The sequence below is a fragment of the Crocuta crocuta genome, unplaced genomic scaffold (genome assembly GCF_008692635.1).
Source record: "Crocuta crocuta isolate KB4526 unplaced genomic scaffold, BGI_CrCroc_1.0 scaffold41, whole genome shotgun sequence".
In the NCBI taxonomy this organism is placed as follows: Eukaryota; Metazoa; Chordata; class Mammalia; order Carnivora; family Hyaenidae; genus Crocuta; species Crocuta crocuta.
This window is the reverse complement of record NW_027529428.1, coordinates 5,369,805-5,394,808: the sequence shown is the minus strand read 5'-3', so window position 1 is coordinate 5,394,808 and position 25,004 is coordinate 5,369,805. Positions and strand designations below refer to the sequence as shown.

At 42.1% G+C, this 25,004-nt stretch overlaps 1 protein-coding gene across 4 annotated transcripts in view; it reads left to right on the top strand.

Annotated features, from left to right (window-relative positions):
• Window positions 1-25,004, top strand: part of PCSK5 (proprotein convertase subtilisin/kexin type 5) — a 462,552-nt gene that overhangs the window by 107,203 nt on the left and 330,345 nt on the right. For all 4 annotated transcript variants that reach the window (XM_077759370.1, XM_077759369.1, XM_077759368.1 and 1 more), the window contains exon 4: window positions 22,694-22,837. In XM_077759370.1, coding sequence (XP_077615496.1) covers window positions 22,694-22,837 — 144 coding nt within the window. The remainder of the gene's footprint in view (window positions 1-22,693; window positions 22,838-25,004) is intronic.

Genomic DNA, 25,004 nt, shown 5'->3' with positions numbered 1-25,004 from the left:
TAGGCCCTTTTTCGTGACAGAGCCTAGAGATCTGGATCATGCGTTGGCAGTTGATGGTGTTGCCCCAATTTAATCCACTAGTACAGGTTCTTCCTCTTCTTAACCGATTTCATATTCCTCTCCCCTCCCTCCCACAGTGAAAATCATGGTTTTTTATCAATATTAATAAACTTAGTGCTGGATGCACAAAATCGTATTGGAATGACTTTACTGATACCACTTCCAACAACAGACTTCAGTAAAATTCAAGATTTCTTTCTGTTCATAGAATAACCGCCCCCCCTGCCGTACTACAATCAGGCTACTTGCTTGAACAAATACTTTTTCCCTCTATGATTATATCATTAATTTGATATCTGGTTAGGTGAATTTGTTTCTGTTTGGTTCAGTTTGGGAGCACTCACCCCCATCCTTGTATATTCATTTTATTAATTTGTTTTCTTTCAGAATATGTAAACATATAGTTCAAAGTAAAATGCATAGGGTACTATCCATGAATTTTCTTCTTCCTTTTTTTTATTCACTTAATATACCCTGGAAATCACTCCATATTAGTTCATAGAGATTTCTTCTTCTTTCTTCTTTCTTCTTCCTTCTTCTTCTTCTCAGCTCTGTTGAAGGAGAGTTACCATAATTTATTTAACTAAACATCGATGAATGCAATTAGGTTGTTTGCAGTATTTTGTTTTTTCCAATAACGCATACTTGATAACCTTGTGCATATATTTCTCAGTGTTGTTGGAGCTTTTTTTTTTTTTCCCTTAGAGGAAATACCTAGTTGTGGGATTGTTCAGTCAAAAGGCAGAAGGAAATGTTAAGAGTTTGCCTAACCTTCTCAGTGGGAGGCTGGAATCGTTTATATTCCCGTCAATCTCCCCTCACCTTACTGTGTTGTGAGTTGTGAATTTGGGCTAGTTTGGGAGGTGGGAAGTGGTATTTCTGTGCATGTCATCTGAATCTAGGATTACAATGCCTGCTGTCATAGCATTTTCTTTACCCTTAGCCTTTATTCTTGGAATACTCTGTCCTAGAAGTCGGATTCTGCCTTATGAGCCAATTTTAATACATTTTTCTTTTAGCAGAGACTTTTAAGCTCATTGGCATTTATAAAAGTGACCAAAAAGCCTCAATTCTATCATGCTCTTTTATTTAAATATGTATATATATGCATACCATTTGTATTGTGTTGCTTTCACTGTGCTTCCTTGTGGGGTTTGTTTTTTGCTTTTTAAAAATAATTTGGGAGCACCCAAGTGGCTCAGTTGGTTAAGCCTCTGACTTCGGCTCAGGTCATGATCTCGCAGTTCATGAGTTTGAGGCCCGCATTGGGCTCTACACTGGTGGTGGGGACCCTACTTGGGATTCTCTCTCTGCCCATCCCCACTTGGCTGTGCTCTCACTCTCTCTTTCTCTGTCTCTCTCTCTCTTAATAAATAAACTTAAATAAACTAAAATAATTTCATTTGGCTTTTGGGAAGGTTTCTATTTTTATTTTAGTGATTATTACAAAGAGCATTTATAGGGGTGCCTGGGTGGCTCAGTCACTTGAGCATCCAACTTCGGCTCAGGTCATGATCTCCCGGTTTATGGGTTCGAGCCCCCCATCAGCTCCTGTGCTGACAGCCAGCTCAGAGCCTGGAGCCTGTTTCAGATTTTGTGTCTCCCTCTCTCTCTGACCCTCCCCTGCTCACGCTGCTTCTCTCTCTCTCAGAAACAAATAAATAAATAAAACCTTAAAAAAAATTTTTTTAAAATAACATTGATAGGCTCTCAGTTCTTTTTTCCTCTCTTAGGCTTCTATATTTGGTTTGTCAGCTTTAAATATTCTTCAACTCTTACCTGTCCAACTAACTAATCATTAGTTTATCCTGTCTTAACATTTCTAATTTTTTAATCATCTATTTTAAGTTCATTTTTCCTGCTTTGTCAGAACACGTAACATGTGCTTACTTTTCTTCCATCCTTTTCCTACATTTGCTCTTAATCTCAGATTACAGTTATAGCTGATGTTCATTGTGAGTTCTTCTACGAGTCAGAGGGTGGTTGGATGCAGCACCTCTCCTACACCACCTACAAAGGGTTTATTAGTGTAATATTCCCTGAGTTCTTAATTGTATAAAATAGTTTCTGTAGCCTTGATACTTGAAGGACACCTTGATTGATGATTTTCTTCTTCTTTTTTTTTTTTTTATCTTGCTAGTGACTCTTCTCTCTCTCTCTCTCTCTCAGTCTAGAGGCACAGAAGATTTTTTTTTCTTTTAGAGAACTGTTAATAATTAGTTACAGTTATAAGTATATTGGCTCTTCTTTGCCGATTAGTCTTAGTTACTTGGCTTTGGATCCCTTTAACCTCGATGTTGTTTTTTTGTTTTGTTATTTTTCTATATGTATGACTTTCCTCAATGCTTCTGGTTATAGCTTCAGTTGAATGAATTCTCTGCTAGAGACGTTGTAATTTAATTATTATTTTTTTACTAACAGTTTTTTTACGTTTATTTTCTTTTGAGAGAGAGAGAGAGAGAGACGGAGGGAGCAGAGGAAGGGCAGAGCGAGAGGCAGGGAGAGAATTCCATGTAGGCTCTGCTCTGCACTGTCAGCGCGTGATCAGAGATTGTGACCTGAGCCGAAATCAAGGGTCAGAGGCCTAACCAACTGAGCCTCCCAGGTGCTCCTAATTACTATTTTTAATAGAGTCTTATCTTTGATTTATTTCCAGGGTTTTAGTCAACACTAGTTTCACATCTTTCGGGGTTTTTTTTTCTGTCCATATATGTTATTAAATTTCTAATTTGAGCCCTTTTCTCATTTCTGCATTTTCNTTTCGGGGGTTTTTTTTCTGTCCATATATGTTATTAAATTTCTAATTTGAGCCCTTTTCTCATTTCTGCATTTTCTACTTCAGTGTCTTGCATTGGAGCTCAGGTGTTACAGTTTTGTTCTGTTGCAGATTTTTGAGCATGATTTCTAGAAGCTGGAGTATTTTGATTCACCTTTTATCTTGTTCTTGTAGAAATGTTACATGGATATGTGTCTACTGGTTTCCATTCGTTTTTGAAATGTTTTATTTTCTTAGACCATTAGGAGCAGTTGTGTGTAAACAGAGGTGGGAGCTTGGATGAATTGTTAGGTTCCACATTCAAGTTTTTGGTACAGTACAGTTTACTCATTTTCATCACTATGTTTGGAGGGAGTTGGTCTTCTGATTTGGTGACCTTCCTTCCCTCCCTCCCGCCCTCCTTTCCTTCCTTCCTGCTTCCCTTTTTTCTCTTTTTTCTTATCTCCTTCTCCAACAAGTCTTCAAAGAGTGCCCCTTCCAAGTTGCCCCCTGCCCCCCAGAAGATGTCTTCCAAGAGCGCCAGCTCCGGTCCTTTGCACATGGAACCCTACGCAGGTTTCAGATCTGCTCTTAGTATTTCTCTACTGAAAACGGCACTTTCTCTTTATGTGGTAATTACATCCGGGTTCTACTGCCATTGGGATTCTGTTCCCTGTCTTTACTGGTCCACTTGGTCCCGAGCTGTCTATCTGCCCTGGAGTTGGTCTACAAAGCCAGTTCTGCTAGATTTGACTGTCCTTCTACTTCTGCATAACTGGTTACTGTATTCTTTTTCTCTCAGTTATGATGTAGATTTGTATTCTCAAATACAAATCTGTCCTGTTTGACCTCTGTCCTTCAGAGACCTGAAGAGATTACAATCTAGGTGGTTTTCATTACCCTATTGAAACCAGGAGTAGGGGTGCCTGGGTGGCTCAGTCGGTTAAGTGTCCGACTTCGGCTCAGGTCATGATCTCATGGATCGTGGATTTGAGCCCCGCGTCAGGCTCTGTGCTGNCAGGAGTAGATTCTCCAGAGCCTATCCAGGATGTGAAGAAAATGGAACATGGCATCTTTCCTTCTCTTTGCATCCCTACTATAGAAATTTTATTTCTTCTCCAGGAAACGCAGATGCAGTTGGTTGAATAAGGAGACATCACAATCAATAATAGACAAATTATTATCATTCCACAGAGTTACCTTCGATTAGCCTTGTGGTACTAAAGGTTGCCAGATTTAGCAGATAGAAATACAGGAAGCCTAGTTAAATTTGATAAATAATAATTCCAATAGATAATCAACACTGTTTTAGTATACGTATGTCAAGTAGGAATGGGTCAAAAGTTGGGTCTGATACTGAGGGGCATCTTTCTCTTGTGAAGAAAAGCTTTTTGTGACTTCTTCCTTCCTTCTGAAATTGGATACTGGGAGAGGGATATGGTACATGATGCTGCAACCAGGAGGCACTTGCAGGGGACAGAGGTCAGCTATGTTCAGCGGCTGAGCGGTCACCAAGAGCCTGGTCCCTTAATGATATATATCCTTAAGGTGCTACACCAAAACTTGGAATCTTCTAGTTCCTGATTTCTTGAGGAATGATTAAATAACTTTCGGACTGTGATTCACGAGGCTTTCTTTTCCTTGTAGCTGAAAACATTCCAAGCTAATACAAACTTATTGTCGCTAGGAAGTGACTTCAGGAATTTCACAGATTCAACATATCTTTTTACAGGAAGGCTTATTGTTTTGTTTGTTCGAGTTACAGGCTTTTGGGAACAGCGACCTGTCCCTTCCTTGTTTACCTTGCCTTTTCTTCCCTCCTCGCGTGGGTTTTCCATCATGTCACTTGAGCAGCTGTTTGAATCTCTTCAGTTCGAACTGAACATCTTACCCCACTTTCTCAGGCTGGCAATCTCTTCCCTAAATCAAAAGTGGAAACAGACCACTGTTAGACGTTGGGACGCTTTGGACCACGGTTGATTGTGAAGTATTTGTATTAATTCCCTATGAAGAGCCTAGTTGGATATAGGTAGAAATTACTATAGATGCTTGGAAAACGATGTTCTAAGATACGGAGTGTGGCCCTGGTGAGTCTGTTCATGGAAAGAGCAAGCACTAGTGTTGAATATAACTGAGTAATCATTTCTTTCATTAGTAAATGGCAGGATAAAGTGACCTGTGTTACCGGGGCAGCGTTCCAGTTTACCTTGAATATGACTTTATAAGAGTTCCTATAGAGAAGGTTCAATGCCCGTTTCTTAAAAATTAAGATGTACTACTGTGTTTATATAGCACGTTCCTGGAATTACTCTTTTTCTCCAACCAAAGAAATTCCATAGGATGCTATTAAAGCAGGTTGCTCTGCTAGGTTCTTAAAAAGGATTCGACATTTTTTATTAGTAAGAGAAACATTTGCAATTACACTTACTTGCTAGCAGAGGATAAAAATGACCTTGTTTTCTTGCTCATTATATTGCAGGGTCTAGAGAGAATCTCACCAGGTCGAAGAAGCAATCCTTTCTGTGGGTTCCTTTATTGAATAGCTAATCAAATGTATTATGGATGCTTCTCTGAAGGATCTTCTTGCCACAGTAGGAGAAGCAGTAGATGTCTTCTTGGCCTGTCCAAGCAAAACGTTTTATTGTCCTCTGAGGCAGCTTTGTAGATGTTACGCTAGTTGACGTCTTTAAGTGGACATTGAAAGCAAATATGTCGGGTGGATTCACGCAATTAGTTTTTGCTCATTGTAGAAGGAACAGTATTAATGTGGGTTTTGCAGTAGCTATCTGAATTGATTTTGTTGATTGTCAAAGGTGAGCTTGTTTTTGCTTTGCGGTAAAAATAGATTTATTTTTCTCTGGCTCCGTCATGGGGAATGGGACATGGCACACGCTTTGTTGCTGTGGGTTTGTTGTCTTTGGAAATGTTATCTTTTAAAATTTGTATTTGAAGTGTGAAATGGTTTTTGTTTTGCTTTTTTTTTTTTTTTAAATTTTAAATGGCAATAGGTGCGGGACCTCAATTTTGCCCTAGCTTATGCTTCTAAGGCTAGGGTTTATTGCCTAATCCTTATAAATATCTCTTTTCAAAATGAAGTTTCTGTGTTCATTGAATAAAGGTGAGCTCAATATTAGCCAAATTGTAAAAGAACTCAAGGTGTAAATTTAATAACACATTTCCCTCGATGTTATCCCAAAACTCTTTTATTTCCTCTGTAACTATTACCATAATCTCTGATTATACTGTTTGTCTCATTTGTCTTTTTATGATCTGTCTACTCCAACTTAAATGTAAATTTAGTGAAGGCCAGTCTCCGTTTTCTCATTCCCCAATGTAGACTCAACCTCTAGAACACATTTAATGAGTATTGGTTGGGAAGGTAAAAACAAACTAATAAAACATAAGTGAGTGAACGAAATGTTGTGACAGCTAACAGATGTAGAGAAATGCTATAATATAACTGCCATCACTCTAGCTATTATGGGATAGCATCATCGTGTATAGATATCTGTCCTTCAGAAGGGTTTACGGATAACTCAACTGGGACACATATACCTTATTAACTAAATCTTCTGCATAAGGTGGAAAATTCCCAAGCTGTTGATGTAGATGAAGAAGTCATCTTCAACTTCCATGTTCGTTGAAACTTCCGGGGCCTGCAGCCCCAGAGACACCTGCTGCAAATGAATGGGAGACCCCAGTGCGAACCACTGGGCAGATCCTCATCAAACCACAGCCTAGAAGCCACAGTCATTCTTGTTTTCAGCCATGTGGTTTGGGGGTAGTTGGTTTACACTGTAGGAGGAAAAGGAAAAGTGGGCAATGCAAACTGCATTTATTGATACTCAGGATTTTTCTCTTTTCCTCAGCAGCACACTTTTTTGGTTCCGCGGTGTATACCAAGCCTATTCCTTGATTATATAAAAACACAAAGACTGGATTATCCTTGGGAGATTCACATTTCTAGGAAAAAGAAAAAATGCGTGGGTGTCAACTGGGGCTATTGTTTCGGTGAGAAAGCGAAGCGGAATTCTGATTTTGTGTGCAACTGCAGCTAGTTATGCCCATGTGGTTGTAACGCCCTCTCTCTCTCGATAGGATTGCTTGAATTTTAAGAATAAGAATTTGATAATATTATCTGATATTATTATTCCTGCTTTTGGGAACCTCTAGGCCACAATTGCTGTAGGTTTCTTGTGGGAATAAATGTCTTTGAGGTAATGACTTATTAGACGGTGTGGGAAAAACCCTTGAGAGCCTTCAGAATGTTCAGAAAGTGGAGTCAGTAATCCCCTATCCAGAGGGATATGAAGTTAAAATCGGAAAAGGCTGTTTGAAATTTCATATCCCATTAATTTTGATGCATGATTCCAACAGACTGCCTACTCTTATTTGTCCTCTGATGATATTTATTTTAGTTGCTCTTCTTGAGACAAAAATGAGGGGAATGAACCACTTTTAGTGTTTAAGACCAAACTTCTGGGGCGTCTGGGTGGCTCCATCGGTTAAGCGTTCAACTTCAGCTCAGGTCACGATCTCACGGTTTATGAGTTTGAGCCACCATTAGGCTCTGTGCTCGCAGCTCCCTGCTTCATATCGTCTGTCCCCCACGCCTCTCTCTGTCTCTCTTTCTCTCTCTCTTTCTGTGTCTTTTTAAAAAATAAATAAACATTAAGAAAAGAAGACTCAACTTCTCTGTATGTTAAATTTGTAACAAGTTACGGTTGTATTTTTTATTAGGAAAATTCAAGTGGCTCTTATTCGGGAAGGGGAGGAGCTTATGCAATAGTTTTGGACAACATTTGAACATGCGTGGATTCGCTGTTATGTGGACCTCATTCTCTCTCTTCCTCTTCCATTCTTCTGTGCCCTCTTCCTTCTACATATGAATCATTTTTGTGAGTTGATCTTGATTGAAAAAATCTTGTAGGTGCGTTTAATCTCTGGGAACCTATGGGAAGCTGACTTAGGGAAATTGAAGTCCCTTTTACTGTTCAGACACTGTGCAGAGTCCTGGCAAGGGGGATCCTTCAGTAAACATTTTACAAAAGTCAAAGTGTGGTAGGACTTGGAATGTTAGCTACATGTATTGTCTATTTGTTTCCTTGTCTGTCTGTCCTCTATCCAGCCAGCCAGCCATCCATGCATCTATTGAAAAGCAGCTGATTATGAGCTCAAACCTGACTGCAGAATGACTGGGGGCTTGGGAAGATCTTGTATAAGTTTATCCCTGTTATTCTTCTTACTTTTTTTTCAACTGATAATGGAATTTTTTTNTTTTTAAATGTTTTTTATTTTATTTTTAGGAGAGAGAGACAGCGTGAGCAGGGGAGGGTCAGAGAGAGAGAGGGAGTCACAGACTGAAACAGGCTCCAGGCTCTGAACTGGCAGTCAGCACAGAGCCCAACGCGGGGCTCGAACCCACGATCCGTGAGATCACGACCTAAGCGAAAGTCGGACGCTTAACCGACTAAGCCACCCAGGCGCCCCTTTTGTGAGTTGATCTTGATTGAAAAAATCTTGTAGGTGCGTTTAATCTCTGGGAACCTATGGGAAGCTGACTTAGGGAAATTGAAGTCCCTTTTACTGTTCAGACACTGTGCAGAGTCCTGGCAAGGGGGATCCTTCAGTAAACATTTTACAAAAGTCAAAGTGTGGTAGGACTTGGAATGTTAGCTACATGTATTGTCTATTTGTTTCCTTGTCTGTCTGTCCTCTATCCAGCCAGCCAGCCATCCATGCATCTATTGAAAAGCAGCTGATTATGAGCTCAAACCTGACTGCAGAATGACTGGGGGCTTGGGAAGATCTTGTATAAGTTTATCCCTGTTATTCTTCTTACTTTTTTTTCAACTGATAATGGAATTTTTTTCCTCACCTGAAAAATAGCTGCCTCTACCATTCTTTTTTTTAAAATGTTTTTTAATGCTTTTATTTACTTTTGAGAGACACAGAGAGAGAGAGAGACAGAGCATGAGTGGGAAAGGGGCAGAAAGAGTCTGAAGCAGATTCCAGGCTCTGAGCTATCAGCACAGAGCCCGACCGAACTCACGAACCATGAGATCGTGACTGACCTGAAGTTGGATACTTAACCGTCTGGGCCACCCAGGTTGCCCTACCATTACTTTTCATAAGAATATTGGCCTTCACAAAATAAGATAATGAAGAAACATGTCCGATTAGTAAGACAGTAAGACGATATTTAAATATCTTCAAATAATAATCCAGTTCTTCCTCCCTGACCTTAAATGTTTCCAATATTAGAAATATTTGCTTTCTGTTTTTCCTCAAAATTTCTTTTGTGATTTTGAGAAGACAAAAGTAGTGGGGTAGTTGAGTTTGGAAGTCAGTTGGCTATGCTTACTCAAACCATACTACATCCTACCCATCTTTAAAGAATGGGAAAAGTCCTACAATCTCTCTTAGCTCTTCTTGTTGAGGTCTTGCTGGGGGAAAAAAATAGACAGGAGTTTCTGAACCAGATTTACGCATGGAGACCAAGAGATTGAAGAGTTCTATGCAAGCAGAATTTTGTACACAATGTAAACAAAGAAGTTACATTTTCAAAAAGAACGAGGCTGGCTCCTTATTCATGTTTGCATAATTATTAAATAATGCAACTCAATTGCTTTTAAAATTCATTCTCATGAGCTCCAACATAGGAATTGTTTCTTGGCTTTATAGGCGCTTAGGGAACACACTCTAATTGAGATCATCCTTAAGTAAACACAATTTACTAATTTACTAATTGCACAGCTTGGGCAAAGAGCAGTTGACAAATTCTTGGTTTTTGATTCATAGTCAGCCAGGAAGAATGTCACTTGGTAAAACTGAGTTCCCTCTCAACTCATGGGAGGAAGTACTGCATGACTAGAAGGAAAGACAATATGCAAGTTGAGCCATTGACTACAAAGTGGAGGAGTGTCCGGGAGTGTTTATGTCCATTGTGCCAGAAGGTGTTCCAAAGGAAACAGACCTGCACCCCACGCTTCTCTCCAGCCAGGAGAGACTTCCCGCCAGACCTGTAAGGGGATAATAGCCCGTCTGTCACTGGGTTGTGCCTCTTATGAGTCCTTCTGCCAGGACTACTGAACATCATTAATAGTACATTAGCATAATTGGCATACCCAAATGAATATCTGCACTTCTTACATAATTTCTTGTGAAGCCTTCAGTCTCTGCACATTTCCTATGTTATTTCTTGAATCCTTTCATTGGCAAAGTTGAATAAGCAGGTGTGCCCCAGTGTGAGCCAATATGTGGAAGACCAAGATTTCTAGATCTTACTTGAACCTTTTCTGTGACCTGTTACCTGCATAACATGTCTCGACTATGTCGATTATCTTCTGCCTTTCACCCAGAGTTTACTCCTGCTGTCTTTCTTAAATAAATACCGATTTACGAATTATTGAATATTTTCACTGTGAACTCTAGAGGCTTGAAAGATACATAATATAGAATCTGTTACATCAAGTGGCTTGTCATTTCACTCACTGCAAAGATAAAACCCATATATAATTAGAGATTGCTGGTGTGAATGCTGAATGGGGGTGAGCAGAGAAAGGCTGGCCTTTCCATGAAGGGAAGGGTTGAATGGATGCACAGCCATCTTAGAATTTGATTTAGAGAGTGCCTGGCTGGCTCAGTCTGTAGCACATGTGACTCTTGATCTCAGGGTTGTGGGTTCAAGGCCCACATTGGGCGTGGAAGATACTTAAAAAAAAAAAAAAAAGAGTTTTCTTTAGAATCACATGTTTGATGCATTTAGATACCCTAACTGCTGTCCTACCTAGTGATCCAGCCAACCCTTCTTTTCCAGATAAGTTTCGCCAATCTAATGCTCCAATTTTCTCCTCCCTTTCTGTTTGGACTTCTTCTCTCAGACTAATAACCTCATATGTTCATTAGCTTTTGCTGTATAAAAACCACACTCAAAAACTTTGTGGTTTAAAAAAATAGCTATTTATTAGATTTATGATTCTACACATCCTCCGTTTGGGCTGAGCTCAGCTGAGCCTTTCTCGGGTTTCATGTGGCATCACTAATGCATCTGCGAGCCATTCTGGGTCAGCCTGGGGCTCACTACTCTAGCGGGCTTTTAACTGGGACAGCTTTTATCTGTTCTTTGTGGTCACTCATCTTTTAGCAGCCTACCGTGGCTTATTCACAGGGCCACCAGGAAGGATTATAAGAAAAAGGGTGTGGAAGGTGCGGGACTGGAGCACTGTCACTTTTATTACATTCTTAGGGCCAAAGCCGGTCACCAGGCCAGCCTGGAATCATAGAGGGAAGAAATAACCTCATAACTTGATGGGCAGCATTCCAGGTGCTTTGGTGTAGGGAGAAGTGGAGAATTGTGTCCATTTTTGCTTCAGACACGCCTGGTAATGACTCCAGATTTTGCTAAGACCATCACGTTTACACACTCTATGCTGCCCCAAGGCATTTTTTAACTCTGAGGCAACAAATGGCACCAGACAGCATCTGTTCCCTGCCAGATAATGGAGAGACTTGTAGGGCAAAGATGTAACTGCTTTATAGACATTGAAAAGATTTGAGATGGAAAATAGCATGATGCCAACACTGTAGGAAGAATGAATTCAGTTGTGGATTTGAACAGAAAGAAACTTCATATATGCAGTTACTACAGACTATTCCTTTATGGATATCACTCTAGTTTACATATTTTGATAATTTTTTTAACGTTTATTTATTTTGAGGGAGAGAGAGACAGAGTGCAAGCAGGAGAGGGGCAGAGGGAGGGAAATACAGAATCTGAAGAAGGCTCCAGGCTCCGAGCTGTCAGCACAGAGTCTGATGTGGGGCTTGAACGCATGAACTGTGAGATCATGTCCTGAACTGAAGTCGATGCTTAACCAACTGAGTCACCCAGGCTCCCCTTGATGGTCCATATTTTTAAAACTGAAGCCCATATTTTCATTCTGTAACCAAACTTCTCCCTGTGCTTCTTTTTTCAGCATGTGATCCTACCATTTGCTATGTAGTCCAAGCCAAACATCTGATGATTCTTAAGTCTTCTCTCTCTCTCACCATACTCACTCATTGTTACTAACAGCACATATTTACAATGCCTGCTGTGTGTCACATATTGTAATTTCTCTTATTCTTGCTAATCTTGACCACTGTCATCTCTCAGTCACTAGAGCTGCCTCCCAATTAATTGGTCTCCATGCTCTCCTTCATTTTTATTTGTTTTTGTTTTTGTTTTTGTTTTTTTTAAGTATGCTTCATGCCCACTGTGGAGCCCAATGCAGGTCTTGAACTTGAACCATGAAATCAAGTCAGAGTGGAGATCAAGAGTTGGACGCTTCACCGACTGAGGGACCCAGGCCCCCCTCCTTTACGTTCTGTAGATTCCACAGTGACTTTGTAAAAGAAATGTTCATTCAACTGGCATACAGTTATTGAATTTCTCTGTGTTAGACTCTGTGGAGACAGAAATCAATAAGGCAAAGTGACTGCCTTCATGGAGCTTACCATCCAGTGTGGGAGATGTGATAAAGAGACAAGTTGATATACAATATAGTAGTTATGAGCTCTATGAAGAAGATGAAATGGGAGCCAAAGGTAGAGAATGGCCCAGAATGCTATTTCGGATAGATTGATTAGGGAAAGTCTCTCTCTGAGGTAATAGTTGAACATCAGGAGGGGGACCATGTGGGCATCCGAGTAAGTGTAGCACGACATCAAGTTTCAAAGTCTCGGGGTAAGAGTGGGGTTGGGATGGAGAAGGGTGGGGTAGTGGAATGGATTGAGCAAGAGGTCAGGGGGATGGTTTCACATTAGGCCATGGAATGGACTTGGGAATTACTGAAAACACGAGGGGAAGTCATTGGAACTCGAGAATGACTGGGAATGTTTGTTGAGAATAAATCTGACATAGTTGACAATGATCACTTAACTGCCACATAGAGAATAGACTGTAGGAGGAGCAAGAGATGAAAGTAGTTTGAATCTGTGTGTAGCCCTGAAGATGGTGGCAATAGGTCAGGCTCAAGAGCGCTTTTGAAGGATCTACTAGAGAAGCCAGAAGGGAGAAGTCACATTTTTCTTAGGAAATTCTTTGGAATTAAGTTTCAGATGCATTTTAGACCTCCAAACCATGTTGATGCTTATCTTAAAACCCTTCAATGATTTTACATTGAATTATGATAAAACTCAAATAAGAAAACCCAAACAAGCATGGCTTGTAAGAACAGTCATAGTCTGGCCCCACTGAACCTCTGCAGTCTTGTCTCTTCCATTTTTTGTTCTTTACCCACCACTTCATATCTGTATCCTCCAGCGGTTCTGAATTTCTTTCTGTTCCTTTGCCACCCCAGTCTCTTTCATTATTTATACCCTTAGTCCAAATAAATACGTCTGTCTATCCCTTGCCTGCCCTCTGACTACTCAGCTCCAATTGAGGGCTCAAATTAAATGTCATTTTCTCTAGAAAGTGCACTCAGCCTTTCCTGTCTTCCCCCGACTGCATCCCATGTTCCCGCTCTACCCTGGCAACCCCCGTTACAATGCTTAGCAGGTGCTTTGATGAAATTTCTTGTCTCTCATACAGACGAGGCTGGAAGGACTTGAACACAGGGACGGTGTCCAAGCTAGTAGAGTGACCAGAATATAGTAAGAGCTTGATCAGAACACTTTTTAGATTAGATGGCAGGGGAGCTCTTCATATCGTATAAATCTGTCGCCTTATTAAATGACCGGGGGATAGATTGGAAGCATAAGATGGGTTAGAAAGGTAAAACACAGCAGAGCCAACAGCCGGAACATCAAGGCTTTCTGGAAATTGGAGGCAACGTGGAACAGAAGAGGAGACGGCAGAGGCTTCAGACCCAGGTGTCCAAAACCTGACTGTTTTTAGATGTGATGTCTTAGAGAATGGTGTGAAGCCTAGCACTGCAAGGGGCTGTACATGTAAAGTGAAGCTTGGTCTTAGCATCTCAGAATTAATTGCCCAGTAAGTTTGAGAGATTGTGGTTACCCTTTAGCAACAACACCAGGTGATACAGCTGAAATCAGTTCTCTAAACATGAAGACAGGGCACATAGAAGTCCTATTAAAGGGGAAGAGGTTGCTTTGTTGGCTTATTGGTTTTGCTTTGTTAAATATTTTAGGATTGAAAGGTTTTTTTTGTTTTAATGATCATTCATTTGACAGCAGGCAGAGGATCTGAAGCAGGCCCCACACTGACAGCTGCGAGCCCTATGCGGGGCTCAAACTCACAAACCAGGAGATCATGACCTGAGCTGAAATCCGACACTTAACCGTCTGAGTCACCCAGGTGCCCAGGACTGAAAGTTTTATTTAAAAAAAATTTTTTTAATGTTTATTTATTTTTGGGAGAGAGCGAGACAGAGCATGATCAGGGGAGGGCCAGAGAAAGAGGGAGACACAGAATTTGAAGCAGGCTCCAGGCTCTGAGCTGCCACCACAGAGTGCAAAGCAGGGCTCGAACTCCCGAACCACGAGATCATGACCTGAGCTGAAGTTGGACACTTAACCGACCGAGCCACCCAGGCACCCCTAAAAGGTTTTAATTCAAGCTGTGCCAGGTTAGGAAAGAACCAAAGATGATCACGTAGATAACAAGTGAGAGAAAGGTTATCCGTTGAACTACATGCATGGACTGCCCAGTTAACCTTTGGCTGTTCTGCCTCAATCCTTCTTTTTTTTTTTCAAGACCATATATTTTTTTAGAGTTGTTTTAGCTTCACAGTAAACTTGAGAGGAAGGTGCAGAGATTCCCATAGAGCTCCTGCCCCAATGCATGCATAGCTGCCTATGTCATCACCATCTCCCCCCAGAGTGGTACGTGTGCTACAAATGACGAACTTACATTGATGCATAATCACCCTGAGTCTGTGGTTTGCATTAGGTTCTCCCTTGGCGTTATACAGTCTGGGGTTTTGGACTGATGTATAATGACATGTATCCACCATTAGAGTATCACACAGAGTATTTTCATTGCTCCCAAAATTCTCTGTGTTCCACCTGTTCATACTTCCATCCTCAATCCTTGGCGATCACTGATCTTTCTACTGCCTACATAGCTTTGCCTTTTTCTCAGTGTCCTATAGCTGGAATCATCCAGTATGTAGCCTTTTCAGATTGGCTTCCTTCATTTAGTGATGCGCATTAATGTTTCCTACATGTCTTTTCATGGCTTGATAGTTCATTTCTTTTTAGTGTTGAGTAATGTTCCATTTTCTGGATGTACCACAGTTTATCTATTCCAGAAACTATTGAAAGCCATCGTGGTGGCTTCTAAGTTTTGGTATTTATGAATAAAGCTGTTGTAATAAGCATCCATGTACAGTTGTGTGTGTGTGGACATAAGTCTTCAACTCCTTAGGTAAATGCTAAGGAATGTTAACTATTGTATGGACAAAGGATGCTTAGTGTGTAATATACTGCCAAACTATCTTCCAAAGTGGCTGTGTTTTGCATTCCCACCAACGGTGATTGAGAGTTCCTTTTGCTCCATGTCCTTACCAGCATTTGGTGGTGTTAGCGTCCTGGATTTTGGCCACCCTAATAGATGTGTACATGTATCTCACTTTTATTTGTATTCTTCTGCTGACAAATGACATGGCACATTTTTTCACATACTTATTTGCCCTCTGTATCTTTCGTTTAGCGGGGTGTCTGTTAAGGTCTCTGGCCATGATTTAACAAGATTTTTTTTAATTGTTGAGTTTAAGAGTTCTTTGTATATTTTGGATGTGTTCTTTATTAAATGTGTCTTTTGCAAATGGTTTCTTTCAGTCCGTGGTTTGTCTGCTCATTGTCTTGATACTGTCTTTCACAGAGTGGACGTTTTTAATTTTGATGAACTTCAGCTTTTCAGTTATTTCTCTCACAGATCGTGCCTTTAGTGTTGTATCTAAAACGGCATCATCGTACCCAAGGTCATCTGGCTTTTCTTCTGTGTTATCTTCCAGGAATTTTAGTTTTGCATTTTACACTTAGACCTGTGATCCGTTTTGAGTTAATTTTTGTGAAATATGTAAGGTTTATGTCTAGATGCACTTTTTCTTTTATCTTTTTTTAACGCTTGTTTATTTATTTACTTATTTATTTATTGAGAGAGTGAGAGCAAGCACGGGAGGGGCAGAGAGAGAGGGAGGCACAGAATCTGAAGCAGGCTTCAGGCCCTGAGATGTCAGCACAGAGCCCGACATGGGGCTCCAACTCATGAACCATGAGATCACGACCTGAGCCGAAGTCGTACACTTAACTGACTGAGCCACCCAGACGCCCTTTTTTCATGTGGATGTCCAGCTGTTCCAGTACCGTTTATTGAAAAGACGGTCTTTGGTGTCTTGTATTGCCTTACTCCTTTGTCAAAGAGCAGTTGACTATACTGACTCAATTTCTTGACCCTCAGTTATGAGTAGAATTCTCAGAGCTGGCTTTTTTCTCATTTTCCTCCATATAGACATTTTTATACCCTACAGCCTTTCCTCTCCTAACATCTGCTGCTGTCTGCTGTTTCTTTGGCATTATGTGGGACATCCCTGAGATTTTGTAACTGAGAAATGATCCTCTGTCAAAACTATGGTAGACTTGAACCATGATTCTGGAAGGGTTGGAATACTGGTATAAATGTGTGGAGTAAAAAAAAAAAATAGTAATAAGGTGTGATGATTCATAGGAGGCCACCTGACCAATGTAACAGAATAGTTGGACCCTGTTCTCTACTCCGTCACCTCATCCCTAGTCTCTAGACCCACAGCCACAAGTGTAGACTATTCGGGTCATCCTAGCTACCCATACAAACAGTCAGTTGCCCTTTCAACTTTGTATGATCTACGTTTCCAGACAATGAAGAAAACCATTATCTTACTATTTTATGGTAATCTCTGTGTCTGTCTCTTTCTCTAACTAGTGTTCTTTTATAAACTGTTGGGAACACTGGTGTCTCCTATGTCTGTGCTCTCAGCAACAACATGTTTGTGATGACAGTACCATTTGTTACGTACTTTATTTTCTTTCATCTTTATGGCAGTTTTCTGCACTCAAACTATAGATCGTGTTTTAAGAATATAGGAGAAATTGACAAAGTCATGTAGCTGGAAAGTAGCAGAGGTGGGATTTAACTTTTCCTCTTCTGATTCCCCCAGCGGTAGTAGTTATTTGCTATGCCAAGTTTGGTGTTAATAAAACATAGTGGACTTCCTTGGAATTGCTGGAAAATCCACAAATTGAATAATCATCCTTGAATAATTCGACATTGGGCCAGGAGCATCCTTCTCCCCTCCCCCAAATGTGTTTGATAGCAAAGGATTTAAAATCCATCAGACTGAGTCATAATAGTAATTGTCTTAGGGCTTCCCCGGCTTAATTGAGATTTTCAAGAGCCTGTGAAGTCCTCTTTGGTTTTGGAGTCACAGAATCTCTAATTCATGTATCCCAAGAAGAGCCCATCAACTTCCTGCAAAAGTCCAAAGTCCAACTTCTTCAGGTAGCCTTGAGAAAGAAAGGTGAAAGATCTCCAAATAAATGCAAGAAGTAGTAAAACTATTGTCTGACAATTGTTCTTCAACTGTGAAGGGGAAAGCTATGCCTGGGTACTTACCAGTAGTTCCCAAGTACTGATGAGTAGATGTCAGGCCCATTGGAAGGGACAACTTCATCTTAAACAGAGCAAGGCTAACAGTGGAGTGAGCCATTCCCTGCAGTGTGGGATCTGTCTTCTAAGAGCGCATGAGAGCTCATTGTTAAACATTCAGGAATTTCGCTTGTGTGATGGTTTAAAACTGGCCACAATGTGAGGATTTACACCATGGAAATTGGCAAACACTACAAATAAGGGATTTTTTAAAGTTAATTTGTTTTTGCAATCTCTACTCCCAATGTGGGCCTTGAACTCACAGCCCAAGATCAAGGTCATAGGCTCTTCCGACTGAGCCAGCCACGTGCCCCAAGCTTTTTTTTCTTTTTTCTGAAAGAACTGATTTACCTGCAGTCATTAGCTACTTAGTAAAGAAGTGAGCTCTGCGTCATTGAAACTACTACTAATAAAATGAAGTCATTAGGTGATTTCCTAAAAAATGTGTTGGAATAAGTAAATTGGGAAAACTTAGGTCCCTAAAGTCTTACTCAACTGTATTCTGCCTTATCACTTGAATGCGCTGATCACAGTGCTAAGGCAAGTGAGATTTTTTGTGATTCGAATTTCTTTACTGGTGCTGTATTGTTCAACATCTACTCCTTATCTACCCATGAATTTGTGTGTGTTGTGTCTTGCTCTAAGCCCCTTCTGTTTTAACAGAAGAGTTTCCATAGCCTATGGTCTGGTGTCAGACTGCTTCCTTTTGAAACCTAATTTTAGTATTGACCAGCTGTGTGAACTCTGGAAGGTTCCCTAGGCTGATTAACCGCCCCCCCCCCCCCATTTTTTTCTCAATCTTCTAAAAGCAGATGATAAAAGTACTGCCTTCAAACAGTTGTTCTGATCTTAGACCACATAAAGTGGCTAGTCCAATGCTTGGCCATGGTAAGGATCTTGTAGGTATCAGTTGTATTTCCCCTTAAGGCAGTATCGATTCTAGTGTTTGTTTCGGTTTCTTACATCTTTTGGACTCTACATTCTACAACGAATTTCAAGTATATACACACTTTACTGAGTTGACTAGATAGGTTTCTGAATCCATCTATAAAGCAGAATTGTTATGTATTTAATTCTGGTTTCTTATCAACACTAAATAGTCAGAGATGCCCTCTTAGGAGCCACTGTGCTGGTAACAGTGAACCGTAGATGTTTTCAGTGTTAGCGGCTGTTGGCAGCATATAATTCGGCAGGCTGGTGAAGACCCTCAGAACTTAGAGAACTTTACAAAGAATGACACAAGAGTCGTCCTCTGCCTCCTCCCCCCCCCCCAAACAATGGTGAGAAAATAACAAAGGTGTTTATTTTTAGGATAGAGTCTTTACTCAATGAGCAAACGCTGTGATGTGTTTATAAAGACACCAGAAAAGCAGACACACCCAGGGTGGTTTAGAAGCAGAATGGCTCATAACCCTGGTCATGGAAAAGGCCACTTCTAGAACTCCCAGAGGAAACTCTTTAAAATTTCATTCCTAAAAAGAATGAAAGCTTTTATGGATGAGGAAGTGGGAGACATAGGTAGCAATCATTGTTTCTGCAGATAGTTTCCATTTTGTGGTGTTTCTAAATATTGAGTCACCTGTGCCTAGAGCGTCATGGAAAGACAGATTATTCAGACCTGAAGGTGCATACATTTACTGTAAATATTTATGTTGCGTATAGTGTGCACGTAATGTGGTTTTCATCAGCTTCGGATAGCTAGAAGGGTCTGACTGGCCTCTTTTGTGAATACAGGTTTACGTGTGTGGTAACACAATTTGAAAAAGTAGTCGATAGTTTCAGCTCTGGCAGGGATCTCAACATGATTGACTGTGTTTGAGGAGATCATGGCTAACCTATGTCCTTTTTGCCATTGGGTGATGCTGTAACACAGATGTGCGTCAAGTAGAGACCGATTTAAAGACCATTTCAACAAGGCCATTAAGGAAGTGATTAATTCTCATCTTTGGGCATTGTTGACTGGCATCAATATTTTCCAGTCTTTGCTCTTTGGATACCTTGGATGTATGAAGCAGCCATATCAGAAACCTGTTTGGCAGCCTGGAACACTTAAAATATGTGTTAAAGGGGCGCCTGGGTGGCTCAGCTGGTTAAGCGTCCAACTTCAGCTCAGGCGGGCCATGATCTCATGGTCTGTGAGTTCAAGCCCCGCATCAGGCTCTGTGCTGACAGCTCAGAGGCTGGAGCCTGCTTCGGGTTCTGTGTCTCCTTCTCTCTCTCTCTCTGCCCCTCCCCCGCTCATGTTCTGTCTCTCTCTTGTCTCTCAAAAATGAATGAATGTTAAAAATATATATATTATTTAAAAATATGTGTTAAACACCTAAGGATCCCATTTGGAATTTAAGGTTCTGACTTAAGGGTCCTCTGACCTAATTACTCAATTGCAAGAAACCCTCCAGGCACTGATTTATTTTTTCCTTTGACGTTTTGGCTACTTGCTCTATGAGATTATCCAAATAAAAGTATCAATTGGATATTTCCTCTCCTTCTCCTTCCCTGTTGGCAGATGAAAAGAAGAAAAGGTGGTACAGAGATATTTAATCTGTTAAAGTCAGAAGCAACAGAAGCAGAGGTGGAAGAAAGAAACCTAATTGCTTCACTTTTAACACACATGTTTTCCACTGACGGCTGGTTTTCTTCAATTTTCATAATTACAATTTCAGGCGGCATCGCTCCAGTCCAGCGCATTTGTGGGCTACCCATTTCCTGTGCCTTTCCTTCCTCCAGCCCACCTCTTGGCCACATTAACATTACTTCATGTCACAGACGATACCACAGGTGGCCAGAACAGGTTTCGAGAAAGAGAAAAATGAAATGGAAACCTGTCAAGGTTCCTTTGTGTTCCCATTACCGTGTTTGGTGACGAGAGGCCCACACTCCTGGCCAGAAGGAGGCTTCTGGACAACGTGAGCATTTCAGAAATCTACACGGTTTCTTTCACGATCATCTCCATTCACCAAGCATTAGCTGGCTCGATGCCTCTGACGAGGCCAGAGAGAGGAGTGTAATAGCAGTTATGCACTTGGAGATAAGGTTGAGGAATATGTCCTCACTTCTGGCGTGTAACCAGCCCACTATTGACTGAAATCCTAGGTTAGACTTCGTTTAATGCATCGTCTTGTAGGAGCTCACAATCAATAAGACAAAATCCACACACAAGATTCAACAGTCAACAGCAGCTCAACAGAATCTAGTGAGTAGGAGTTGGGTTGTGTAGGGCAGAACGTGTTTGTGGATCTGTCTGTCTGTGTCCACCCTGAGTTCAGGGAAGGAGAAGAGACAGACGAGCAGGCTGAAGGCCATGAGAAGTCTCTGTGGGAAGAGGTAGGGGCTGAGGTGTGCCTGGAAAACAGGGGACAGGTGGGGAGAATGGAATTTGGGTCAGTGTCAGAGAATGTGTCTGTGTGCATGCATGCGCAGGGCCTCAAATGTCAGAAAGAAGTCAAGGTGAGAAAAAGATACAAATGTTCATAAAATATATAAGCCCCCATTCGCCATGAAATTGATGTTATCTGTGGTGAACAATGGGTGCACCCTTTGCTAGGACGAATTCTCAAAACTACTCAAGTGTGTTTCTAACTTTCAACAAAAGGCAATCTCATTTGGAGAATAAGTTTGCAGATTCATGTCAGGGGCTGTTAGAGGTGTCTGTCTCCATTTAGCATCAGATTTTGATGGATGAAGTTTGGAAAGAGACGAGCTTCCATTTATTTAGCTTGTAGTTAGAATAAAGGCCCAGTCATGGATGGTCTGACCTCGTTCCCCCTTCCGATTGGCTGCCTTCCAAACCATTCTTTCCCTTGTTCCCTATGCTTCATCCTTACGCCACCATCTTGCTCCTTCTTCAATGTGCTAAAGCTGTTTCCTACCTTATATCTACTGTGTCCTCTACCAAGAACACTTAGCTGTAGGCTCTGGGCAAAGCAGATCTTTCTCACCAATCAGGCATCAGGTCTGATTTCACTTCCTGAGACCTCCCATCCCACCTAGAGCAGCGTGTTCTGGTCCCTCGGCGTCCACCATCATCAGCCACTTGAATTCCTTTGAAAGCCAAGGAGTGCTCTGAATGGTCTTACTTATTTTTTATTATCTGTCTCTCCTCCTTAGAGGGGTCATTAGGACAGAGACCTCATCTGCCTTGTGTGCCGCCATACCCCAGCATATAGTAGGTGCTCAAAAAAATGTATGCTACATGAGTCCATGGCAGTCAGGTCCCCATTATGCCCAGAACCTACAAAGCTTGTGTTCTCTTCCCCTCCTGAAGAGCCGAGCTGTCACAAAGCAGGAAGAAAATCGAGAGTGGGAGGATCTGGGGTGGCCCATGTTACGATAGCATGATGTCACAGCACATCTTTGTTCCTTTGTTTGTCTACCGAAGTCTTAAGAACCTGGGAAACCACATCACTTAAAGGGACATTTGAAAGAGATACACTTGGAGGAGTCATTTGTGCGGGTTGGGCAAATGCTGGTATATCAGGAGGAGAGGCTGGGTTAATGCATTTCTTGCTATGTTTCTATGGCGCAGCCATTGTGGAATGAAATTGACCATACATAATGTGCTAAGATTCCGTGTTTCTCCAGCCCTCACACACATTCCCTGTGCATGTCACCTGTCCGGACCCGGTGCTCTTCTTCTTTCTCTTCTCAAAGCACCGTTGACTGAGTGTGTTTGCACCCTACCTATTATGGTACGACCGCCATGGTAAATTCATCAAATGACATTTGACAGAACTGTGACTTTTTTTCTCATTCGTGAGTTTCTCATGGACGCACACCTCTGGCAGACACTGTACACGAGCTGCCCGAGTTCTCATGTTCTTGGCTAGCTTGGCTTCCAGGTGCCTGGGGAAGAAATTATCAAGTATATGTCCTTCAGTGACCGAGTTTGAGTTTAGAAATGAAATGTCACAAAGCTTTTTTATGTGCCATCGATTCATGCTAACAATCAAATGATACATCCGTTATTCTCCTGTTGGGAGATACTTTCTTTTATTCTCTTTTTCCCAAAGGATCTATGGTATTTGGACAGGGCCGAGCTGGCGGAAGAGACTTTTATTACACTTGCCTTCCCCACATCTATGCTTCCTACTTTCCCCTGTTATTATGCTAGACACCGGTGCGTCTGCTCCTCAGGGAATTGCCAGATTTCCGTTAACTCAGTGCATGATCTCGACAAGTAGGTAATTCTCCCACCTTCCGATGATTGGTAATCTGCACCGTCTGATTTCTCCCTCTTCCTTCCGTAGCATTGCAGTGACAATACACATCCCTGCCAGTCAGACATGAATATCGAAGGAGCCTGGAAGAGAGGCTACACGGGAAAGAACATTGTGGTGACCATCCTGGACGATGGCATTGAGAGGACCCATCCGGACCTGATGCAGAACTATGTGAGTGTGTGCTGTGGTGGGAGCACCTTCCCCCTGGGGAAACGAGGGGACTCGCGTCAGGATCATCAGAAATGCAGTCAGCAGAGACAGCAGGCTCCGTGTAGCGATTCCATCTAATAAAAGACACGCCCTCTGAATGCAGGAAGTAGGAGACACTGCTTTCAACTTGCAAGTGCCTTTGATGGTCTGATGACAAAAAGCAGGGGATAAGGCAGCAGAAACCCCACCAGCATCACCACCGTTCGCTACTGACCATGACTGCTCTTCTCAATGACTTGCCCATGCAGCCAGGCAACACGCTGTTTCTTTTAGGGAGAAAATCGAACTTAGAACATTGCTCAAGTGATTCTACTGGTCCCTTTCTTCCTCTCCCTTTTCAAGGACAATAATGATCAGTTTCCCACTAGACCTAGGAGGCAGCAGTCAGTTCCCTTTCTTTTTTATTTTTTTTTTTAATATTTTTATTTATTTCTAGGAGAGAAAGAGACAGCGTGAGCAGGGGAGGGTCAGAGAGAGAGGGAGACACAGACTCTGAAATAGTCTCCAGGCTCTGAGCTGGCAGTCAGCACAGAGCCCGACGCGGGGCTCGAACCCACGAACCGCGAGATCATGACCTAAGCGAACGTCGGACGTTTAACCGACTAAGCCACCCAGGCATCCCAGTCAGTTCCCTTTCTTAAGAAGGAATAGGGATTCCAGGATTCTGGGAGGATGTAGGGTGAGCCCAAGACCACAGAGCTAGTGAAAGTGCTGAGGCTCAGTACTTTCTCTGCAAATCCTGGTTTTGATACCCAGTGCCCACCGAACACTGGGGCCAGTTTCTGCCTCTAAGGCCTCTGGGTTCCCTTTACCACCATGATATCCACTGCCTAGAAGTGTGTCAAGGACCCCTCTGTCCTCTGCTGTCCAAGATCATTCCTCCCATTGACTTCTGCTTTCTAAGTTCGGTTGAAAGTGCCGTAATTATCTCTCACTAATGCCCTTCTCTGTCTGCTCCCAATTTGTGTTGCCTAACACCCTTGTGTTCTCTCTGAGACATTTCTTTTGTGATAGAGAGCAGCAGTGGTCCCTCACTATCTGCAGATACAACCCCGACTCCCATCCAGGCTCCGCAGAACTGACACCCATGTCTTCCGACTTTCCCCGGGACCTCTTTTCTGTTGACAGCTGTTTCCACCCACGAACACGGATCTGTGTGGCACGTAAACTTCAGTTGGTTTTACCCACATCTCCCTTCTCTTTCTCCCCCATTCCTTTTAATTCCAAAAGTTTGGCCGCGGTGAATCTTCCTAAATTATATTTCATGTTGGTATTGAAAAAAGGTTTCTCTTAAAATCAGGAATTTTCTATCTGCTTACGAGTTTCCTTTCGTGTCCCCGAGAGTACAGGCAGCTCTAAATCATGGCGAAGTCCGCTGCCCTTGGCAGGACTCTTATTGACCCTAAAGGAGGAAAAGTCACGGGCCAGGGTGGGAAGCTTTGTCCCGTGCTTACAGAGGGGACCCACCCTGGGCTAGAACTGGGACGACCACATCCCTTCGGATTTTTGTCTTCTGTGTTCCAGTTCATGGTCATTAAGGGAGTGACTTCAGCCAGCCCAGCCCATCACACTGGACCCTAAGTTGGCAGAGAGTTGTGAGATGGGGCCTGCCCATAGGTTCCCCGTGCACATTAGCACAAAGGACTCCCTTCCCGGGGTGCCTGCTGTCTCTCTCGCCTATCTGTTCCTTAGTAACGTGTAGACACATTCCTCTGAGTGGCCCTGAGGAATGTTGTCCCGGGCTCACTCAGAAAAGACCTCACCTCTTCCGTAAGGCCAAGTTTCAGAGACAGGGATGCGATTCCTTCTTGAAATCTGATCTCCCTGTATCTCTGTCTCCTTCAGCACATGGGAAGGCTTGGTTTCCCGGCACCCTGGGTATCCCCGTGGGTCGGTGCCTCTGTGACCATTTCTCCTGTGGCCTCTCTCTCTTACGTACCGAGAAACCATTTCGGTAGAAATGGCCGCACTTGCTGTACTGCCATGTTCCGTTCTCGTTCGCTCCGTCTCACTCGTGTCATGACGCTTGAATTAATTTTCCTGAAGAGACGCCATTTTACCTTTGCAAATAAAAGACCTCCAAGGCCCTTCCTTGGCCCCTCAGAGACCACCCCTGGCTCACAGTCAC